General features: G+C 47.0%; 1 protein-coding gene and 1 long non-coding RNA gene across 2 annotated transcripts in view; one reads left to right on the top strand and one right to left on the bottom strand.

The window, feature by feature from the left end:
* CORO1C (coronin 1C) overlaps positions 1 to 17,871 on the top strand; it is a 63,371-nt gene extending 45,500 nt beyond the window's left edge. The window contains exons 4-11 of the mRNA XM_080976879.1: positions 7,395 to 7,524; positions 8,681 to 8,862; positions 9,479 to 9,598; positions 11,059 to 11,163; positions 12,809 to 12,954; positions 13,720 to 13,777; positions 13,874 to 14,119; positions 14,724 to 17,871. Of these exons, the coding sequence (XP_080833005.1) occupies positions 7,395 to 7,524; positions 8,681 to 8,862; positions 9,479 to 9,598; positions 11,059 to 11,163; positions 12,809 to 12,954; positions 13,720 to 13,777; positions 13,874 to 14,119; positions 14,724 to 14,843 (1,107 nt within the window). The 3' untranslated portion in view covers positions 14,844 to 17,871. The remainder of the gene's footprint in view (positions 1 to 7,394; positions 7,525 to 8,680; positions 8,863 to 9,478; positions 9,599 to 11,058; positions 11,164 to 12,808; positions 12,955 to 13,719; positions 13,778 to 13,873; positions 14,120 to 14,723) is intronic.
* Positions 17,453 to 23,011, bottom strand: LOC308460700. The gene is made up of 2 exons (XR_013978736.1): positions 22,896 to 23,011; positions 17,453 to 19,141 (listed from the first exon to the last, which is right to left on the bottom strand). It is a non-coding gene; the product is annotated as an uncharacterized lncRNA (long non-coding RNA).
* Positions 23,012 to 23,019: the final 8 nt, after the last annotated feature.

Genomic DNA, 23,019 nt, shown 5'->3' on the forward strand with positions numbered 1-23,019 from the left:
GTCTGCTTAGCTTCAGCAGAGAGAGAAGACTTGCATGTGTTTTTTTTAAAATAATATGTGTTTTTTCACAATGCAGAGAGGTGAGCAGTCCAGCCCTTTTGGCTTCTTTCTTGCTTAACTTCTAGAGGGGTTTGCTGTAAAATGCTGCCATGAGGCCGCCTAGTCTGAATGCTCACTTTGAAGAATGATTTTTCTCATGCCAGGAAATAAGGAACTGCTTAAATGTGGATTCTTCAGAACCTTTTGAATGTTGGTAATGTACTGCAGGTTTTGTCTTCCTCAGCTGGAGAATGTTGGATTATATTAGGGTTTTGTGGAGGATGCCAAATGGCTCTTCTCAAATGGGAGGAATTAATTTCAGCCTGAGTCATTCAGTCTGTTCTGCTGGTTTGCTGGACATCCAGGATCTTCAAAAAAGCAAAAAGTTTGAGTTGACAGTGATGCCAATCATGACCATTGGCTTGCTAAGTGAATCCTTGACGTTCCAGACAAATGCATTATGCTGATAGCTGTGGGTTTTCTCAGTAAGTCACTGGTGGCCTATAGTTCCCTTGAAGCACCTGGATGTCATGGGTGGTAGATGGGTGTGATATAAGACAGAACCCCAGCGAGACGAGAAATAATTATAACTAGATCCCGCCATGGAGGGATCTCAAAACTGAACTGGTAAACTCATTATGGACTCTGAGACAAAGCACTCTCTTGAGGCAGTGTAAAATCCAGGAGGGAAATGGAGAAAGCAGAGCTGAGGGGGTGAGGAACTTCTAACCAGGGTTGAGTTTGAGGCCAGGCTCACTTTGGTGCAGCGCTTCTTTGTACATGTGCAGAGAACATTTCCTTTGCCACCAAATTAACTACAGGTTCTTTCTACACAGTTGGAATTGGGGACCAGCCTCCCAGATCAGAGGATGTGGCATCTCTTCAGCCCTAGAAATTCATCTTTGTAGAAATGAACAGCTGAACCCCCCCCCTTCCCAAGTGGCTGCCTTTGTCATGTTTAGGGGCTGTTTTGCCAGATGTGGGTGCTTTAGTTTGTTCCTTGTGGACATTCATGTGGCAAATTGGTTTGGGAAAGGAAGAATACGAAAACATTGGAGCGATTCTATTCTAGAATTCTATCTTGGCATAGAATTCTAGAGTTGGAAGGGATCCCCAAGGGTCATCTATTCCAACCTTCTGTAATCTAAACTAAGCATCCATGACAGATAGCCACCCGACTTCTGCTTAAAAATCCACCACCTTCCAAGGGAGTCCATTCCACTATGGAACAGCTCTTACAGTCACAAAGTTCGTCCTGGTGTTTAGTCGGAATCACTTTCCTTGTAACTTGAAGCTATTGGTCCTACCCTCCATCCTCCATGTGACAGCCCATCAGATATTTGAAGGTGGCCATCATATCTCCTCTCAGTCTCTTCTTCTCCACGTGAAACATAGCCAGTTCTCTCAACCATTCCTCATAAGGCTTGGTTTCCAGACCCCTAGCATCTTGGTTGCCCTCACCTGCACACATTGCAGCTTGTCAATATCCTTCTTAAATTGTGGTGCCCAGAACAGGTGTGGTCTGAGCATGGCAGAATAGAGTGGTACTACGACTTCCCTTCATTGGAACAATGTACTTTTCTTGATATAGCCTAGAATAGTATTAGCTTTTTTTGCTGCTGCATCACACTGTTGACTCATGTTCAGCTTGTGGTCTACTAAGACCCCAGAACCTTTTCACATGTACTACTGGCAAGCCAGGTGTCCCCCATCTTATATTTGTGCAGCTACTTCTTCCTGCCTTAGTGTAGATCCTTACATTTGTCCCTATTGAAATTCATTTTGTTAGTTTGGGCCCAGTTCTCCAATTTGTTACAGTCATCTTGAATTCTGAGTGACCTTGGCTATGCCTCCCAGTTTGGTGTCATCTACAAATTTGATGAGCATCCCCTGAATACTTTCGTCCAAGTCATTTATAAAGACATTGAACAACAAGGGGCCCAGGACGGAACCCTGCAGAACCCCACTTGTCACTTTTTTCCTGGGTGATGAGGAACCATTAGTGAGCGCTCTTTGTAATTAATAAATGTTGCACACTGCCTTGAGGCCTCTTGTAGCTGAACAGTAGTATTTTATTCTTCTATAGATAAACAACCAACAACTTAGCAATTAGAGACATCACTGAAGACTACCCAACCTCCCTATAGACAGATCATAACAACTTGCTCAATAACCTCTGCATAGACTTTCTGCAAGCAAATTGGGATGAATATTCCAGAAACCGACTGTCTGAAGGAATCCTGTGAAGCTCTGCTGTTTTTTGAGGGCAGCTGTCAACAAAAATGGTTGTCAGAGGTGTCACTTGTTGGAATGAATGCATCTGACATCATGTAAATTCTTGGCACCTAGACTTCTAGTGTCAGCCAAATCTAGGAATGCTTTTGTGGTCAGAATGTTTATGAATTATGGAAAAATGAGGCCAGTGTAAAACTAGGTATGTTTGACCCAATCTTGGTATTGCTTTAGTTACCTTATTTTGCATGACATTGAGGGCTTAGCTGACCACATGTGTGTTTGGGTCTTCCTGGTCAAGTATGTTTTTTTTTGTAAGCATTCAAGTTGGCACATGTATTAGGTTCTCAGTTTGTGCACCTGGAGCAAAACTGGTAGTTGCTTGGGCATTTCCCATTATGTAATGTTTGGCCTCCTGAGTGTAGTCTCTCTGCAGTCAGCAGTGCCTGACTGGTTGTGAATTTACCAGAGTGCAGCATTTCAAGAGAGCTGCAACTGATAGGTCTGTAGACCAACCCTCGCAAGCAAAGAAAGAGTGGCTGTGGCCTGTGTACACCATATATACCCCAGACCATACTTTGAGCACTCCTGCAGAAAAGAATTTGGACCTGTTTGTCTTTCTCCCATGCTTCATAGACCTGACTCAGGCCTGTCTTGGCTTCTGCTGCTGTGCTGTTATCTGATCTGTCTGTTAGTCCTCCTGCTTCCCCAATTACCTGTGGAAATCTTCCAGTAGTGTACTCTCTCACACTTCAATCCAGTTAAACAGCTCCGTTCATGTTAAAGGGTTGGTGTCTCTCCTTATGTTGCAGGCCATATGGCTGCCTTGATGTCATCAAGGCAAGTGGAGGAAAGATCCGAATGAATGCAACCAAACAAACACTGGTAAGGGCTCATTATTGAGCCTACCTAGTGGCAGTGAAGGCAGCAAAGAAGGAATACTTTGCTGCCTTCATTGCATCCTCATTATGTCCTCCAGCAGAGCTTTTCCGGGTTGTACGGGGCCTTTTACAGGCTGGCCCAAAGGAAGTGATAGGACCAGTGGTAGCTCACTGTGACTTGTTTGCAAAGCATTTTGAGGATAAAATCACTTGCATCCACCAAGACCTTGACTCTGCTGTTATAGCAGATGAATCTCATGGGGTGTCCAGAGCTCAGTCTAGTCCTGTTGCGCTGGATGAGTTTCAGTTGGTAAGGCTTGAGGGGGTGGACAAGGTGCTCGGATCAGTCAGAGCGACCACTTGCGCTCTAGACCCCTGCCCCTCCTGGCTGATAAAAACCAGCAGGGAGGGAACAGCTGCCTGGGCCAGGGAGGTGATCAATGCCTCTTTACGAGAGGGGGTGGTCCCTGCCTGTTTGAAGGAGGCAGTGGTAAAACCACTCCTTAAGAAACATTCCCTGGATTCGAAAAATCTAACTACTAGTTGCTAATCTCCCTTTCTTGAGCAAGGTTCTGGAGCAAGTGGTTGCAGACCAGATCCAGGCGCTTTTGGAAGAAACTGATTTTCGGGATTCATTTCAAACAGGGTTTAGGCCCGGTTTTGGCACAGAAAGTGCTATGGTTGCCCTGTATGATGACCTCTGTCGAGAGAGAGAGAAGGGAAACACGTCCCTGTTAATTCTTCTCAACCTCTCAGCAGCTTTTGATACCATCAACCAACGCATCCTTCTGGAGCAGCTCTCCAAACTAGGGGTGGCTGGCATCGCTTTGCGGTGGTTCCAGTCCTACTTGGGTGGTTGTTCCCAGAGGGTGTGACTTGGGGAGTGCTTTTCAGCCCCGTGGAACCTTCAATGAGGGGTTCCGCAGGGCTCAATCCTATCCCCCATGTTGTTCAACATCTACATGAAACCGCTGGGTGGGGTTATCCGGAGGTTTGGAGTACGTTGTCAGCAGTATGCTGATGACACTCAGCTCTGTTTCTCCTTTACATCTGCAGTGGAAGTGCTGGACTGAATGAGAGCCAACAAAGTGAAGCTCAATCCAGATAAGACGGAGGCCCCTAGTGGGTGGTTCCCTAGATCAGATGGGTGGGAGATCACTTGTTCTTTTTTTAAAAAATAATTTTTATTGATTTTAACATATAAATTATAAAATGTACCTCAAAACTTATCACTTATACAATCTTTTTAGATTTCCATCAGCACCTCTGATGATCCACCGTTTTAACCACTTCTTATGCATTTCTTAACTTTATATTGCTTTTACATCTCTTAACAAATCATCCTTCCCATTCTCCATTTTTGCAATACTTCCAATAATATTCCTCACAAAACTTCTTGCAAACCTACAAACGTCATCTGATCTTCACAAATACTTTTCAAATAGTCCATAAATTTACTCCAGTCTTCCGTGAATTTCTAGTCCCGCCAGTTTCAAATCCTTCCTGTTAGTTTATCTAGTTCTGCATAGTCCATTAACTTCATCCTCCATTCTTCAATCGTCGGTAACTCTTCTTGCTTCGATTTTTGGTCCAAGGAGATCACTTGCTCTTGATGGGATTACCCTCCCTCTGAAGGAGCAGGTTCGTAGCTTGGGGGTCCTCCTGAATCCTTGAGACTCAGGTGGCCTCAGTGGCCCGGAGTGCCTTCCATCAGCTTCGGCTGGTGGCCCAGCTACGCCCCTATCTGGACAGGGACAGCCTAACTACTGTTCTCTATGTTCTGGTAACCTCTAGGTTAGATTACTGAAATGCGTTATAAGTCGGGCTGAAGATGGTTCGGAAACTTCAGATGGTGCATAAATTTGGTGGCCAGGTTGCTCACCAGAGGAAGACGGTTTGAGCATCTTACACCGATCCTGGTCCAACTGCACTGGCTACCAATTAGTTTCCAGGTCCAATTCAAAGTGCCTGTTTTGACCTATAAAGCCTTATAGGACCACAATACTTCAAGGACTGCCTGCTTCCATATGAACCTACCCGAACCCTGAGATCATCTTCTGAGGCCCTTCTTCATGTGCCTCCTCCTCAAGAGGTCCGGAGGGTGGCAACACGAGAACGGGCCTTCTCTGCAGTGGCTCCCTGTCTGTGGAATACTCTCTGTGTTGTTCTCCCCACATGAACAGTGACATTTCTGCACTTCTCTAAATCTCAGCTCTCCACATATTTCTCATGCTTTTCAGAAAAAGCCCCAATAAATTCAGGAAACTGATTTGGACACACCAAAACACAGTTGGCTTACTGCAAGAAACTGAGAGTACAAATAGTTTTTTTCCTTAATCTGGTTCTTAGTGTTGCAGAGTTTTAAACCCATTTCAAATTTTCAAGAACGATCATCTGCTTTAGCTGTCTGTGGCTTTTTCCAGTTCCCTAAGCTTCATGATCAGACTATTGCTTTGCTGTTTTGACTAGGCAAATTCCGCCCATTAAATTGGAACGGTTTGGGGTTCTTTTTGAATTACCTGCTTTGCTTTGAATGTTGGCTCAAACTTTTCAGTGGGCCATCATGAGAAACTCTGATGTGAGTGTTGCCTCTTCTGACCTTGGGAGGGCAATAGCCACTTGGCTTTGCTTGCTTTAGAGTCTTGGATGTGAATTCTGCTGGAGCCTGTAATAATATACAGTGGTACCTCGGGTTAAGTACTTACCGTATTTTTCGCCCTATAGGACGCACTTTTTCCCCTCCAAAAATGAAGGGGAAATGTGGGTGCATCCTATGGGGTGAATACAGGCTTTCGCTGAAGCCTGGGGAGCGAGAGGCTCTCGCTCTCCAGGCTCCAGGAAGCTCTGCGCAACCCTCCGGAGCCCGGCGCCAAGCCGCGCCGGGCTCCGGACGGTCGCGCAGAGCTGCCTGCCCTCCCGGGGTCCGTGCAGCTCTGCGCTGCGCCGGGCTCCGGAGGGTTGCGCAGAGCTGCCGGCATTAGGAAGCCTCAGCGCGCCTGGGCTTCGCACAGCTGTCCGCAAGCCTGGGGAGACCGGCGCGGCTCCCTAGGCTTGTGGATAACAGGCTCTTCTGGGGGCTGGGGTCAGGGGAAGCTCGGGCTTCCCCCGTGCCAGCCCCGTGCCTGGGGGGGGAAATAATTTTTTTCTTTATTCCCCCCCCCAAAAAAAACTAGGTGTGTCCTATAGGGCGGTGCGTCCTATGGGGCGAAAAATACAGTAATTCATTCTGGAGGTCCGTTCTTAACCTGAAACTGTTCTTAACCTGAAGCACCACTTTAGCTAACAGGGCCTCCCGCTGCTGCCACACCGCCGGAGCACGATTTCTGTTCTTAACCTGAAGCAAAGTTCTTAACCTGAAGCACTATTTCTGGGTTAGCGGAGTCTGTAACCTGAAGCGTATGTAACCCGAGGTACCACTGTATTCTCATCAGAAGCAGGCAGTATAGAGCAGGTTGTTACTTTGCTGCCATCTGCTGGTTGTTAATTCTGCTTCCTCAGCAGTTCTCCCCACTTTTGTATGTAGGTCAGCTCTGGTTCAGAAACCATGATTGGCCACTGGTGACTCATGCAGAAGATGCCCAGGGGACACTTCCTTATTAGCCTTGCCGTCCCTGAAAGCCCTGTAAAGAGGATCCTGGGGTTCAAAGGCTGCTGTGGGTGGGTGTGCTGGTGGCTGTTGGTTCAGACTTTGTCCTTCAGGCCTGTAGGAATACATGCAAGCATCTTTAGGCACCAGGCAAAAGGTTTCTCTCTAACCAGACCTTGGGCTAATTAAACATTCTATGGCCTTTAAAGGGGTGGGGTAATTGGTTTGTTTTTGTTTTTGGTTTATTACATATTTTGTGTTCTCGTTTTGTATGCTTACATCGTGAATCACCCTGTGATCTTTGGGATGGTGATGTAATAATAATAATAATAGTAATAATGATAATAATAATAATAATAATAATAATAATAATAATAATAATATATTTGGCAGATGTGGGGAGGGTTGGGGCTCTCTTTAGACCTTCTTGAGAACATGCCACCCTCCCTTGGTTGCTGATGCCTCCTGGAGCACTGAATGCCATTTGTGATAATAAAACAAATAAATTGAGTTTGGACATAAAAATTAAGTACTCCCCTTTGCCAGCTTGGCAAATCTCCAGCTAGCTATGGTTTTGTCCACTTTTTGGAAAGTGACAATATCCCAGTAACCACGGTTCCTCCCACCCCACCCTTCTTCTTTTTTCATTTTTGCAGGTCTGGCAGATCCCAGAGAATGGGCTTACGCTGCCCCTGACAGAGCCTGTGGTCATCTTGGAAGGCCATTCCAAAAGGGTGGGCATTGTGGCCTGGCACCCCACTGCGCACAATGTGCTGCTAAGTGCAGGTAGGCTCTGGAACCCTGAGGAACAAAAGGAATTGGCTTCTCCCAGCTGACTGGCCTTTAGCTCTTGCAGAGCCAGAAAAACCTCTCCCAAAGCCACGAATGGAAGTGTTCCTGTGGTTAAGAAAGGAGGCAAGGCCATACTCTGCTCACGTGACCAGTTGGGCAAGATCCGCTTCCTGGAGGGTTTGGCCTTCCTTTTCCCCCTGTGTCATGTGTCACAGCCACTTCTTTTGAAAACCTACATTACCTTTCTAGTTTTCTTGCTCTTCACCAGGTGGTTTGCTCACTCTGCTCTATTTCCTAGTAAATTTCTAATCTGCATTAAGTTTTCTTAAAGCTGCTTATACTTTTGGAGTAAGTATTCCTGTTTCCCCCCTCCCCTTTTCTTTTGACTCTAAACTAGCACCTATGAAAAGGCACAGTGCTTCCCCCCCAATTCTGTGCCAAACCTTGACTTTCAGATATGGAGTTTGGGGTGTTATTTTTAGATGCATCACTGAACTCAGTGTGCAGGGTCAGTGATATTGGGGGGGGGGGAGGATAGAAAACCCATTAATGTGCTAATTTATTGGAAAATGGTTCTCCATATCCTAAGTGCTGATAGTGTTGTTTTAATGATGTTCTTTATTGAACCAATCTAGGTTGACTTGGCCCTTTGCAAGCTAGTAATTGGTTTGCTTGATGAAGAATTCTTTGAGTCTTGAAAGCCTGCATTCTCTTATGTTGGCAAAGTTAAGGTTTCCTGTCTCTGTGTTAAATAGAGGCTTAAACTACTGACCTTCTTGTTTGAATTAAAATGTAGCTCTGCCCACAAATGCGACCGCACAAGGCAACTAACACCCAAGAGGTGAATAAAAAAGCAGTGAAATTGTCACAAAGAAATACAGCACAGCTGAAATATTAAAAGCAGAATAATATCAGTTTTTCTCTGGTGCTTGAGCAGAGAGGGGTCAGAGGACCTTCTTGGGGTAGAAAGCTCCATCGTGGTCTCCTTCCTTTTTTTTCCTGGGTGGCAAAGCTGGAGCGACCTTGAGGCTCCTTTTAGAGAGTCTGACTGTAAGGATTTTCATACCTCAGGGAAGCGGAAAACATTAACAGGTAACCCTTAAAACACGCACAGGTAACGGGCTTTTATTTCTTAATTGCCTTCCTTCAGGCTGTGATAATGTTATCATCATCTGGAACGTGGGGACAGGTGAGCCCCTCATAAATCTGGACGACATGCATCAAGACATGATTTACAACGTGAGCTGGAATCGGAATGGGAGCCTCATCTGCACAGCATCCAAGGACAAGAAGATCCGAGTGATTGACCCCAGGAAACAAGAAATTGTTGCAGTGAGTATGTGCTGTATGTAGCCCAGTATACCTGAAGGAGTGTCTCCACCCCCATTGTCCAGCCTGGAGGTCCAGCTCCGAGGCCTTCTCTGTTGGGAGCCGCCCAGAGTGTCTGGGGAAATAATAATAATAATAATAATAATAATAATAATAATAATAATAATAATAATATTTGGCAAGTGGTGGTTTGTCAAGGAAGCTGTGCTGCTTATCCTCCCCCGTGCCCCCGGCGCCTTCCCTCACTTAAAGCCAAGTTCATTGTGCACGGGAAGCTATTCATATTTCTATACTTAGGCCCTTTTCTTCCTGAAACTCAAGGCACCGTTGTGCCACTTGTGGCTTCATCAGCATTTGGAGATTGGGTTTTATGTTCTGTTGTGTACATAATGCTTATGCATTCATGCTTTGTCTGCTCATGCAGATTGGGGGTTGAAGGCTAGACATCATGAGTGGAGGGTGAATCCTTCCATTTGTAAGTACATTCATCTTTTTTTTGGTTTCAGATGCCCTCACAGCTTGCTTTGCAAGTCTCATTGGGGACGTTAGGAGATAATATCAGTGACTGTTGCTACCATTTCCCTCTCTTTCCTCTCTTGCTTCTCCTCCCCCAAACCAGGAGAAAGAGAAAGCTCATGAGGGAGCCCGACCCATGAGAGCCATCTTCCTCTCGGATGGGAACGTCTTCACCACGGGCTTCAGCCGGATGAGTGAAAGGCAGCTTGCACTCTGGAACCCTGTAAGTGCTTTAGCTGCCATCAAACATTGCCATAGAGCTCAGCAAACAACAACAACAGCAACACCCTATTCCAGGGGCAGGCAACCTAAGGACCGTGGGCTGGATGCGGCCCAATCGCCTTCTCAAATCGGCCTGCGGATGGTCCGGGAATCAGCGTGTTTTTACATGAGTAGAATGTGTGCTTCTATTTAAAATGCATCTCTGGGTTATTTGTGGGGCATAGGAATTTGTTCATTTTTTCTCCCAAAATATAGTCCTGCCCACAACATGGTCTGATGGACGGTGGACCGGCCCACGGCCGAAAAAGGTTGCTGACCCCTGCAGCCCATCCTACCAACAAACGTGTTCACTCTGCAACTCTGTCTTGATGCTTCAGATGTTCCCTTAGGAAACAAACTTTTAAGTTAGAATCCTAGCATTGTAGAGTTGGAAGGGACCTAAAGGGTTAATTTACTTACTTTTATGTAATTCTGCAACTGCCTTTTACAGCCCAGGCCCTTCGCACCTCAGGACAGAGGCAGGTGATAGGGTCTTTTTAGATAATTTGGTCAGGGCAGCTGTCTACCAGCTCCACCTGGTACGCAGGCTGGGACCCTACCTGCCTGCGGACAGTCTCACCAGAGTGGTGCATGCTCTAGTTATCTCCTGCTTGGACTACTGCAATGCACTCTATGTGGGGCTACCTTTGAAGGTGGCTCGGAAACTGCAATTAATCCAGAATGTGGCAGCTAGACTGGTGACTGGGAGTGGCCACTGGGACCACATAACACCAGCCCTGAGAGATCTGCATTGGCTCCCAGTACGTTTCCGAGCACAATTCAAAGTGTTGGTGTTGACCTTTAAAGCCCTAAACAGCCTCAGCCCAGTATACCTGAAGGAGCGTCTCCACCCCCATCATTCTGCCTGGACACTGAGGTCCAGCTCTGAGGGCCTTCTGACGGTTCCCTTACTGTGAGAAGTGAGGTTACAGGGAACCAGACAGAGGGCCTTCTCGGTGGTGGCGCCCGCCCTGTGGAACCCCCTCCCACCAGATGTCAAGGAAATAAGCAGCTATCTTATTTTTAAAAGACATCTGAAGGCAGCCCTGTTTAGGGAAGTTTTTAATATTTAATGCTGTATTGCGATTGGGAACCGCCGAGAGTGGCTGGGGAAACTCAGCCAGATGGGCGGGGTATAAATAATAAATTACTACTATTATTATTATATTATTATTAGTATATGGCTTAATCTGAAACTCTTTGCAACAAACTATATCAAACACCAAAATGCTCTGGAAGATGAGATCTGTCACATGCAAAAAGTGTGACAACTGCAGCAAATTGTAGTTCTCAGATATTGTGCATTAAATTTTATTTTGGTGTTTGCTCTCTGGGCAGCCAGCAACATCAATGTCATTCTGACTAGCAGGGTCACCAGAGTCCATGTCTTCCAAATGTAAGATGCCGTTCTTCTCTCTGCAGAAAAGCATGGAAGAGCCCATTGCCCTTCATGAAATGGACACCAGCAATGGTGTGTTGCTGCCCTTCTATGACCCAGACACCAACATCATTTACTTATGTGGAAAGGTAGGTCATGGCTGCTGTGGTGAAGAGAACGGTTGTCTGAGAAAAGCAGCCTGTTTGTGGCATTTCAGTGCTGCCTGCAAAGGTTGCCCTGGCTGCTACTCCATCTCCTTGTTCTTGCTCCCCCCCGCCCCCCGCTCTAGAGTGTGTGGATTTATGTGTGTATGTGTATAAAGAGAATGCAGAACTTCACATCATAAGCGACACATGATATATACCAAAGGAGAGAACAAACTAACTCCACTTCTTCTTAACAGTTTTCAAATCATTTGTTTGCAAGTCCCTCAGGACCACTAGTCTGTCATAGGAATTTAGATACTGTACATATTTGTTTAGTTATTTACAAATATTTATACCTTATATTTACAAATATTTATAAATATAAATCCCAGAGTGACTAACAATTAAGCAACAGAAAACAGTAATGATCACATTTAAAACGGCAAAACATAACATGAAACATTGAAACCACTCCATTCCCATACTGCTAAGATAAATCAGAGCATCTAAATAGCCAGAGCAAGAAGAGGTCTTCTTGACCCTGGGAAGACGACTCCTCTCTGTGGAATAAATTCCAAATATTAGACCTCTTTGATGGTGCCCCATCTCTGGTCACTCCTCACGTGTCAGTGGTGGCTTCCCCAGCCCAATGTTTTTAGCTGCTGATGTTATGGAATTTAGGCTGCCCTCAAGATATGGTGTGCACCACCCAGGGGTTTGCAATGGTTTCGTGGCCCCCTCTCAATCTGTGGCTTAGGCATTTTAAAAAACCACAGGGTCCCTGTTAAGTTTCACATGTGGCTTGAGAATCATTCCTTTTCTCCCCTTGGATTTTGGGGGTGAGGCGAGACTGGCGCTGCATTGCAAACCATGTTATTTTGGTGGAGTCCTGAAAGGATAATCAGAACAGTCTGCCCAGGCTGCAGGTTTGAGCTGTCCTGGACAGACACCTGTTAGACTGATAAGTTGAGAATTTTGTCAGGCAGAATTAACTGAACAATGTGCTGTAGTCGATTGTGTGTGGGGAGTGTGATTCTTGATTCTGCAGCCTTATATGTGAGGCTTTATGAAATCTTGAACATGCAGTAGGAAAAAAACACTACCTGCCCTCTTGTTTAAAAACTGCTTTGGGGCTGTATGAAGAAGCCCAAGGACTGTGGCTAATGGTGAGGCTGCAGGGGGAGAGTGAAGCTTTTCTCCTCCTTTCCTAATGCCAGCCCTCTAGTTAGCAGGTTTGGGAGAGGCAGAAGAAAGACCTGCTTTGCAAAACACCCAACTAAATTATGGAATTTTTAGATACAGTCAAGCCACGCTAACGCTTTGTTCAAAGGCATTGTGCCACTTTGTATCCCCGTTGGTGGGGAGGGGGCCGCGGTGAGGAAAGGCTCATTGCTTGTAGGCTTCTGGCTACCACTGTGGGCAGCAGCAGCAGGGTGGATGCGCAGGCCTGTGCCTTGGTCCTGCAGGTTGCTTCACGTGTCAGTAGACATAATTCACACTGGAGGCTTCATGAATGTGCCAGAGACACCAGGTACCTGAAGGGTGGGCGTGTTGTACAAGGAATGGTCTGGGAGGACACACCTCCTCACCCCCGCAAGCAGGATTCCTGGCCCGTAGTCACTTGTTTGCCCTCCCCAATTTCTTCCAGGGTGACAGCAGCATTCGCTACTTTGAGATCACAGATGAGTCGCCCTATGTGCACTACCTCAACACCTTCAGCAGCAAAGAGCCGCAGAGAGGGATGGGCTTCATGCCGAAGAGGGGCTTGGATGTGAACAAGTGCGAGATAGCAAGGTAACGAGAGGCCAGGAAGAGTGCCAGCGACCCCGACTGCAGCCCTGGGATCTCTAGCTTGGCACCCTAACATTCTGGGTCACGAGTCCACCACTTGGCGCTATACAATCTGAACTGTTTCAAAGGATGTAGGGATGGAAGATTTTGTAAAGGAAGTGATGTCTCAAGGCATGCTGGATGTCAGGGTAACTTGTCTACATCAGAAAAATAATCTGTTTAAAAGAAGAAATTGACAAATAAAGCAAGCCAGGTGGCATTCCCCTTGTCATAGCCCCAAATACTGACACTTCTAGGATCTCATCGGTCAGCAGCAAAATACTTTCCTGAAATGCATGTTGTGGCTTCCATATTTGGGAAGAAAAATCTACCCAGCCTCAGGATTTTCTTAACAATGGAAAGTCCTTTTGGTTTCAGCTGCTCTTTTGAGGTCCTTTTGAGGCCTAGAGAGGAAGAAAATTGGGCCATGCCTTAGCTTTGAGCTGAGTTGACTTTTAAAAAGGACAAGGAATCAGTGGCTGCCGGTCACACTGGCTCTATGTTCCCTCCAGCGTGGGAGGCAGTGTGCCTCTGAAGGCTAAAGGGAAGAGGGCTTGTGGCTTCCCACAGGCATCTGTCTGGTTGGTCAGACAGGATGTTGATCTTAGAGGGGCCAGACTCAAAGCCGGATGAGCGCCGCAACCCCATAATCACCTTTGACGGGACTTAACCCTGCAGGGGTCCTTTACCTTTACCTCTACCTCTACGTGTGCTTCTTTTCTTTCAAAGGTTCTTCAAACTGCATGAGCGAAAGTGCGAGCCCATTATCATGACTGTCCCTCGGAAGGTGAGTGTTTGCGTTGTTTCAGATATGTGAGCGTCTTGTAGGACTTTTCACAGCACAGTTACCGATGTGGCATCTTCCCCCACCTCCCTTTTGCAGTCTGACCTTTTCCAGGATGATCTCTATCCTGACACGGCTGGTCCAGAGGCTTCCCTGGAGGCTGAGGAGTGGTTTGATGGGAAGAATGCCGACCCCATCCTTATCTCATTGAAGCATGGATACATCCCTGGCAAAAACAGGGATCTCAAGGTGGTCAAGAAGAACATACTAGACAACAAGCTGGCAGCAAATAAGAAAAGCGATCTCATCAGTGCCCCCAAAAAAGCAGCGGACACCTCAAACACCGTGAGTAAAAAAATAACTTCTTAGCTTTCAGTGTATGGAGTCTGAAATAGACTCATTTCCCCACTTGCATTAGATTATTGAGAAATTTGGAGCAGGAATTGCCTCTCCAGGCTCGCTCAGCACGCCCTGCTGGCTTGGCCTTTCTGTGGAATGCAGGTTTACATAAGCAGGCTTCTTATATTGGGATGGGCACTTAAAAGCAGAAGCGGCCTTTGGGGCGAGACCCAGCTCCCTGCCCCTTCCCTCGTTCAGTGGAGAGCCCATTCTGGGCACAGACCAGATTCCAGGTTCAGTTAGTGGCAGAGGATGGGAAAGACCTCTGCCTGAGGCATTGGGCAGCCACTGCCAGTCAGAGCAGGCAGTCTAAGGCTAGATAGTGCAATGGTCCAGCCTGGAATATGGCAGCTTCCTTTGCTCTGTGCTGAAACCTCTGCTTCTTCTCGTGGGGTTAGATCAGTGTTCTTGCAATCCAGCCTTCTTGTCGTGTGAACAAATTGCATGTGTTGGTAGTGTTCCACTCTATTTCTACGTGGGATTTCTTCTTCCCATTATTATTCTAGTATTCACTGTTTTCCATTTCTGTCTCTCTTTCTCACTGTTGTAGCAAAACGAAGCCAAATTGGATGAAATTTTGAAAGAGCTCAAATCTCTAAAAGGCACCATCACCCACCAAGACGAGCGCATTTCCAAGTTAGAACAGCAGATGGCAAAGATTGCAGTCTGAGAGCCCAGCAGCTGGGGGACCGGGGAGGGAAGGAAGGAAGGAAGGAAGGAAGGACGGAAGCAGAACTCAAGCTGTGAGCCGACTGCAGGATGGGGGCTGGGGGGAGTCACTGCCATTTGGGGGGCGTTCATTTTCCAAAGCTGCCCCAGCACGACCACCTTGGGCACTTCCCAGTCAAGACTTTCTCCTCCCAAATTCACAAGCGCCAGCTGAAGCCAATTTGAAGCCAAACCTTTTTAGTGATTTTTTTTTTTTATTTCCTGATGTTCTTGGTGACTGTGTGGCCATTTCAAAACTGCTGCTGTTGTGACCTGTTTCCTCTCATCTGAAAGCCAACCATTCCACCTCTCCAGTGAGGAGCCAATCTGTCAGACTTCCTAGGATTCAGGACCAAAATAACGTCGTTTTTTTAAAAAAAATCCTTTTAGAAATTCCCTTTTTTAAAAAAACTTTAAAGTCATGATTTCCCCCCTTTTTATTATTTTGCAGTATTTTTGCATTTTTAATCTAAAGGAACATTGCTTTGTGTGTACATGTGCCATTCAGAGAACAAAGGAATTCTGTGTAAGCCTTTTAATCTTTGAACAGTTGAAGTGGTGGGTCCACTGCCATGTCTGAAAGATCCAACCTTGAAAATAATATCAGCTCTCTGACCTCTTACAAATGCACCCCAAACCCCTGGTATCCATTCTTCTCCCCTCCCCTCCATCCCATCACAGGGACTGAATGCTTTTTCCAGGGCTGAGTATTGAAGTCTGTGTTGCCATTATTCAAACTTACATTGTGTTTCTGATTTAATCTTAATAGTGTCAAAACCTGGCATGTCGTGGTGGTTGCTAATTTTGGGTCCATGTTTCCCTTCCAATATTTGTTCTATTTATCATCTATATATAAAGTTTTAAGAATGACAGACAACCAACCATTAAGTTGTGCAAGCAGCTGAGTTGCCCTCTGGGAATATTCTCTGCTCTTCCTTCCATCCTCTGTGTCTAGAACTTTCATAGTTGGGTCCTGCCAGGGTTTCTTCGTTCTTGCCACTAAGGTCTTCTGAAATGAATTGTGTGTGTGTGTTTTTAAGTACAGTATCTATCCTGTCCCTTGAGGATTTTCAGTCCAAATTTGATTGTCCCAGGACACCCCCTTGATCTCGGTGGTGCAGGGCAACCACTCCTTGATTGTCACAGTGCCTTGGGGGCAGACAGGGAGTCAGTCTGAGCAGCTCAGTCAATGCCTGGGAAGAGCATTGGACTGGAGGAACCAGCCCAGGTAGGGATCCTTTTGGCTCCCTGGGTCACCCGATTGATCTCTGTTAGGTTGGAAGCTGCACTTGCCACCTCCAGGCTGCCTTTAGTGAAGATGAAGCCCACAAGCTGCTCCAGTGAGCAAGTTCCAAGACATTCGCCCCTAAGAATCTGCCATAATCTCTTGCAACATCAGCTGCAGCCAAGTTCCATCGCTAGTAAACAAGAGCTGCAGGATTCTCCCCCACCCCTCAAAGGCGTTTCTTAGCATTGGCACATAAATAGCCTCTGGCTTACTTGCTCCAGGGTGGCCTCAGGCTGCTCACAAAGGGCATGAACCACAGCAGAAGAGGCCACGTCTCTCTTCATATGAGTTCCTCAGCTGTTTTTGGTTGTGAGAATCCGAAGTGGGTCTTTCTGGCTTGGATGGATGAGGTCTTCTGCCCTTTCTTCTCTCTCCTCCTGCCACCCCACAGGGAACGTGAGGCTTTTTCATACCAAACAGGCATGGTCACATACTAGGGGCACAGCTGGATGCTGCTGCCAAACACGCCCAGAGCCAGTCTGCATCCATGGCTGTGTCACCTTGATGCTTTGTGCTGCAGCACTTTAAAGCATCACTTCAAGAGGGGACTCTCTGCAGGAAAGTCCGCAGTTGGCTGTGCTGGATTTGCTTTGGCTAGTCAGGATTATTCACACTGTCCCCTTGCCCCCATGGCTTCCGAGTTTTGCAGGTGTGCTGAGATCAGCTGGCACCTGGGAAAACCCAGCATCTTGCAAAAGTGGTGTGGGCCAATGGATCCGTTTGGAAGCCTCTTTCTTTTAAAAGCTTTTGAGTACTGCATACTTTTCTTTTTCTTTATTTAAAACACACACCACACTCTCTACCCACCTGGTCTAAAGAAACTGCCTTTAGGCGTGGCGGTCCTGCACAGCTTCACCTGAGATCAAAATGTGTCTTTTCCGTCAGTAGTTGAAGATAGAATGTCTTAAGGTGGACCCCCCCCCCCAATGGCATGTTCAAACCTCTCAGAACAAGAATGTTGTGGTCTGGGGAAGATATTTCATGCCTGTGGTGGGAAATTATGCCACGTGGGACAGCGGAGTTAACTCTCGCTGCAAATGTGCTGTTGGGGCGATGGATGTGCGTTGTTGAACAGGATCAGGTGGTCAGATGTGTGTGAAAGAAGCACCAGGGCAATAGTGGCAAATACTGTGTCGGTGGGAGTCTGTAGTTGAGGCAGTTCTGAGGTAAGTGGATGTTTGGGGTGTTTTGCGCTCGGTGGCTGGTGAGGAGGTGTGAATTTTCAGAAGGAATAAGGGAACTCGCTCCCCGGCCCAAGGGTTATTACCTTATCCATCTGTAAATGTTGCTTCAGTCTTGTGTCCTGGAGACCTTTTTGTTTTTAAATTGGTGAGGAGGAGAGATGAGCTTTTTCTTTCCAAACGCCAGGTGACATCCCCTCCCAGTTTCCTACTTCCCTCTTCCCACAGCAGCGCTGGCTTTCCTGGGTGCACTTTTCTCTCCTTTTATTTCTGAAGGGAGGGGCGTGAGAAGGGCCTCCTTGGATGTGTAGCTTGTCTTTATTTAAAGGATCTGGTGATGCCTAACCAGGCTCAGAAGGAGTCAGTGCCTGCAGCTTCTTGCGAGCTGTGACATTCCCCCCACGAGACCCAGCAAAAGGTATTCAAGAGATGCGCTCTTATAGAGTGCCCAAAGTGTTCTGTCCAAATAGTTGCTTCCAATTTCAGAGATTAAAAAAAACCATTGATTACAAAAACCCAAACCGTGTTGCGTTCTGTGGTCGTCTTTTATTTTCCTCCAAAAGAGCCCAAGCATGGGCTTCACCCCACATGTCATGCTGGAAGTAGACATTATGGCTCCTGCAGGGCTAACACAGAACACCAGAAGAGCGCCACTGGAGCAGACCTCATCCATCTTCCTGTTCACCAGAAGCCTCTAGGAAGCTCACAAGCAGAACATGAGGGGAGCAGCCTTCTCTCACTCACAACCCACAGCAACTAGCATGAAGGGATAGACTTCCTCTGAACCTGAAGGTTCCATCTTTCTACCAGGCCTAAGATATTCTCCATGAATTTGTCTAGCCTAAGACAAGCTCCCTCATGCTGCCTCTTCCAGCAACATTGGACAAAGCCATTGTACTGTGTGCAGCCTTCACATTCCGGTCCCGAGCTTCTGTGGGGGTGTAGAAACTTGGAAATAAAAAGTCCACATTTTGTACTTGGAAGTTACCAGAGGTAAAGGGAGGTGGTTGCTTTCAGTTTGCAGTCGTGTGCGCTCCATAACCCTCAGCATTTGGTCCCAAATTCACAGAACCAGTCACTGGGCATTGGGAAAGGTGGTGCTTGGTTTAGAACTGGGTTGTGGAGCCTGAGACCCGCTGTGTGTGGACACGCCACATCTCCCGCCATCTCTGCCTGTGGCTCATGTGGGGAGCCTGAGAGCATTTGGAAGGCCACAGGTGGCATAGCCCTGGTTGTCAAGGTCCGTAACTCAGGCAATCAATCTTGGAATTACAGAAGTGTGGCAATTAGGGTCTCAACTGGGCCAAACATCATCGAACCCATAAAAACCTGTTGCCTCTTCTCTAGAAAACAAGCACTACAGAGCAGAACACAGCATGATTTGGCTATTGATTTGTTTAAAGAACGTTCATCTCTATCTTCCAGCAGAAAAAGTTTCACACAGCAGCTTGTGAATCACACACAAAAACCACATTCTCTCAACAGGCAAACTGCTGACCGTTTCAGAGGGAGCCACCAGTGTGGCACTGCCCTGAGAGCAAGAGATATGGGGGCTGGCCCAGGAGTGAGATCTCTCCCACCCCCCACATCTGTCGCATCATCTATTTGCATAAATAAGACAGGAAGTGGCATCAAAAGAGCTTGTGAAATAAATTCCTGTAAGTCCTACAGAAGCTGCTTCCCTGAAAAACAGTGGCTGTGGAAATGCAAGAGCAGAGGGGGATGACGCATCGTTACTGGGGAACAACGTCTTCCTCCTTGTCTATTAAACAATCAGGCCTGGTGAGTTTACTAATAATAACGTGTACTAGGGCTGGGTGATATCAGCTTTTCAATGTTGTGGTATATCACCAGCCAAACATCACGGTCTGGTGATACACCGCAATGTTGAAAAAACAAGCTGCATGGGCCTCAGCCTGCCAGGCGCTGGGTGGAATTGCTGCACCTCTCACTGCAGGAGCTGAGGCAGCTTCGCCCCATGCCAAGCGGGCTGGGAGAAGGCAGCTTGTTTGTACAGCTCAGCTGGGGTGCGGGAGGGCTCCCCATTCCCTGCAGTGCCATCCCCGGTGCTCTCCCCGCTTGCGCAGGAGCCAGTGCCAGGGATCCCTTAGCTCAGTGGTGGCAAACCTTTTAGAGATCAAGTGCCAAGACCGCAACACAAAACCCACTTATTTATTGCAAAGTGCCAACACAGCAAATTAACATGGAATTTACAGCAAAATCTTGACCCCGCAGGTTAGGGAACCGAGGGGACATTTCGTGGGGTGCTGTGAAATGGTGAGTTTTGATGAACAAACCTTGGAGGAGAAACCTTGTAAAGTTGACCTGAATAGTGAAATCGACCAGGTGGGGCTTTAGCTTGGGAAGTAGGTGTGTGATGCGTCAGCTGGAGTAGCCTCAGGTGAGGGTCAGATGCCTCATAAAGCCCAGAGTATCTGACAGGCCTTCGTCCTGGGGACCGCAGTGGGGGGTGGAGGTGGGAGCGGCTGCCCACTTTGCCAACCCCCAGCAATGGCCCTGCTGGGGCGATTGTGAAAGTGCCCACAGAGAGGGTGCCAAGTGCTCACCCTGGCATGTGGTTTGCCACCACTGCCTTAGCTGCTTGGCTGAGTGGAGTGGCAACCACACACTCAGCCGAGCGGCTTAAAGATGCAGAGGAAGGAACAAGGTGTATCGGCACCTTGCCAGCACAGCTTTTTCCTCCTGCGAGTGGGATGGCGGTTTCACTGGGCAATATATCGTTTGTGAAACCGCCACTGCTCCTGAGTCCCTCTGCTAGCAGCGCCGCTGGAAGAAGTCTACCTAAGATAAGGTATACCCAAAGAGTACCTCCATTAGAATTGTCCATTAGTCATTATGTCCATTAATTTCAGCAGGTTTCTGTGAGACAGGCTAACGTTGGGCACCACCCGATGTGCTAAAAATTTAGGTATACCAAAGCAATATTGAAATATACTCATCAAGACAATGAAAGCAAGTAGCCAGTCAAAAGTAATAAATGAATAGCAAAGAACCTACCCACATGATACTGACATAAAAACCTTTCATGAACTCCGTATAAAAGATCGAAAGTTCAATATCCCCCCTTCTCTCTCCCCATCTCTCTTCTCCTATCTCATCTTGTCTGTAACATTAGTGTCTCACATCAAATATAAGTGATCTGTAGAAAGGACTCTATGCATTGAAAGCAGAGACACTGTATGTACTTTCGTTACCCAAGAAAATCTTAGAATCATAGAATCATAGAGTTGGAAGAGACCCCAAGGGCCATCGAGTCCAACCCCCTGCCAAGCAGGAAACACCATCAGAGCACTCCTGACATATGGTTGTCAAGCCTCTGCTTAAAGACCTCCAAAGGAGGAGACTCCACCACACTCCTTGGCAGTAAATTCCACTGTCAAACAGCTCTTACTGTCAGGAAGTTCTTCCTAATGTTTAGGTGGAATCTTCTTTCTTGTAGTTTGGATCCATTGCTCCGTGTCCGCTTCTCTGGAGCAGAAGAAAACAACCTTTCTCCCTCCTCTATGTGACATCCTTTTATATATTTGAACATGGCTATCATATCACCCCTTAACCTCCTCTTCTCCAGGCTAAACATGCCCAGCTCCCTTAACCGTTCCTCATAAGGCATCGTTTCCAGGCCTTTGACCATTTTGGTTGCCCTCCTCTGGACACATTCCAGTTTGTCAGTGTCCTTCTGTGTTTTATCTTCAATAAAAACAATTTAAAACAACAACAAAAAGCAGACACAAGCAGCAATCCATGTGTGGAAGTTGCTTTTATTAAGGTGGAAAGCTATGTCCTCCTGCACAGTGAGATCTGCGGGTGTCAATTAACATCAAGTTTGCAGCAGCAATCCTGCAACTTAACGGTTGCTTATGAAACCCGGCCAAGAGAGGCTCTCTCTGGTCCAACAGAAGCCCTCTCTGCCCAGAAGTGAGTGCAGGCATTAAATGCCTTTGCCAAGCTGCCTCCCTTCAGGCGTTTTAGTTTAGAGAAGAGGCAAGTAAGAGGTGATGTGGAAAAAGTTTATAAAATGATGCCTGGCACAGAGGAAGCGGAGAGAGAAGAGTTTTTCTCCCTCTCTCATGACACTAGAACTCTGGAGCATCTGATGAAGCTGAATGCTGAAAGATTTGGGACACATAAAATGAAGTCCTTCTTCACGCGGCACAAAGGGAAACTATGGAGCTCCCCCAGGAGGCAGAGATGATCACCAATGTCTTTAAAAAAAGATTTGATGAATTCATGGTGGAGGAGAGGGCTATCGATGGCTACTAGCCAGGATGGCTTTTCTCTGCCTCCACAGTTGAGGCAGCCAGGCTTCTGAATCCCAGTTGCTGAAGCAGCAGCAGGAGACAGTTGCATTTGTGCTGCTTGCGACTTTCCCACAGGGAATCGGGCATCAGGTTGGTCACTGTGAGAACAGGATGCTGGACTGGATGGTCCACTGGCCCGATCCAGCAGGCGCTTACATTCTGGTATTCTAATAAGAGGACTGGGCCTTGCTGCACTTCAAGCCCTCATGTGGACATAACCCTGGTCTGCCACGAACCACTGCAGCACCCTGGCCAGTCGAGCAAATGACAACATATAGGGAGCTCCTTGGGTGAGACTTGTTGCACAAGTGTAGGGAGTTTCGTGGCAGCATTTCATGCAACACTACAGAAAGCCCTCATGCTTGAAGACAGAGGGCTGTATCCAATGTTAAGTCTCCTCTGAACAGACCTGTTGAAACAAAAGGGCATAAATAACTTCAGTCTGTTCATTTGAGTGGGCCTACTCTGAGGAAAAGTTAGTTGGAAACACCCTCCAACATATATATATATAAATGTCACAGCCCAAGTGAGACTGACTAATGGTCTTCCACCAGAGTTTCCAACTTTTCCAGATTTCTTACTTTGTATTGCAGGAGATAAACTGTCTTTTTGGAGCAGATATATGTCAGCTGGATCAATTTCACCTGGCTGCACATGACACCAGCCCCATGGGAAGACCTGCCTTGGGTTGCCACAAAGTAAACTCTCATTGGGCTGCCTCGTCCCTGCTGGGACGATCTCGGTCTCCTGTGGAACAGCATCAGTCAGCGACACGAGCCTCAGATACCTTCCAAGACCCGTGCACACTCTGTCATCAGAGTATGTAAAACACCTCACAGCAGAAAAGGCGCAGAGAGAGATGTGCAAGCAAAACGTACAGCATTTTATTCAGCATAGCTCAGGAACATAAGAAAACATGTCTGCTTGCCTCCGTGTCCAGCAAAGCAGCAGTAACACAAAAGCAACATACAAGGGAAGTTCCCAGCAGACTGTGATGGACGTAAACAGGCATGTGATACACAACAGTCATGCCTGACCCTTTTAAGGTGGAAGGGAACTGTATCCTAACAGTCCCTAGTAGATTTCCCTTTGAAGTTGGAAATGAGCGGAAGGGACATCACTTGGTGGTGGAACAATCACAGGCCAATTTTTATATTAAAACAAATAAGTAAATGTAAATGAGTCCTGAATTCTCCCCTTCCTCCCTTTCTCTCGGGGAGGCAAACGCAGAAGGTTCTTAAAGAAAAGCCCGGCATCTGGAGGCCTGGTCTTCTTCAGGGTCCCCAGGCAGAGCAAATGTAGGGCCCATAGCCCCACCTCCCGCTGTTGCACACTGCCCCCCCCCCCCCG

Source organism: Podarcis pityusensis (assembly GCF_964106645.2).
Source record: "Podarcis pityusensis genome assembly, chromosome: 13".
In the NCBI taxonomy this organism is placed as follows: Eukaryota; Metazoa; Chordata; class Lepidosauria; order Squamata; family Lacertidae; genus Podarcis; species Podarcis pityusensis.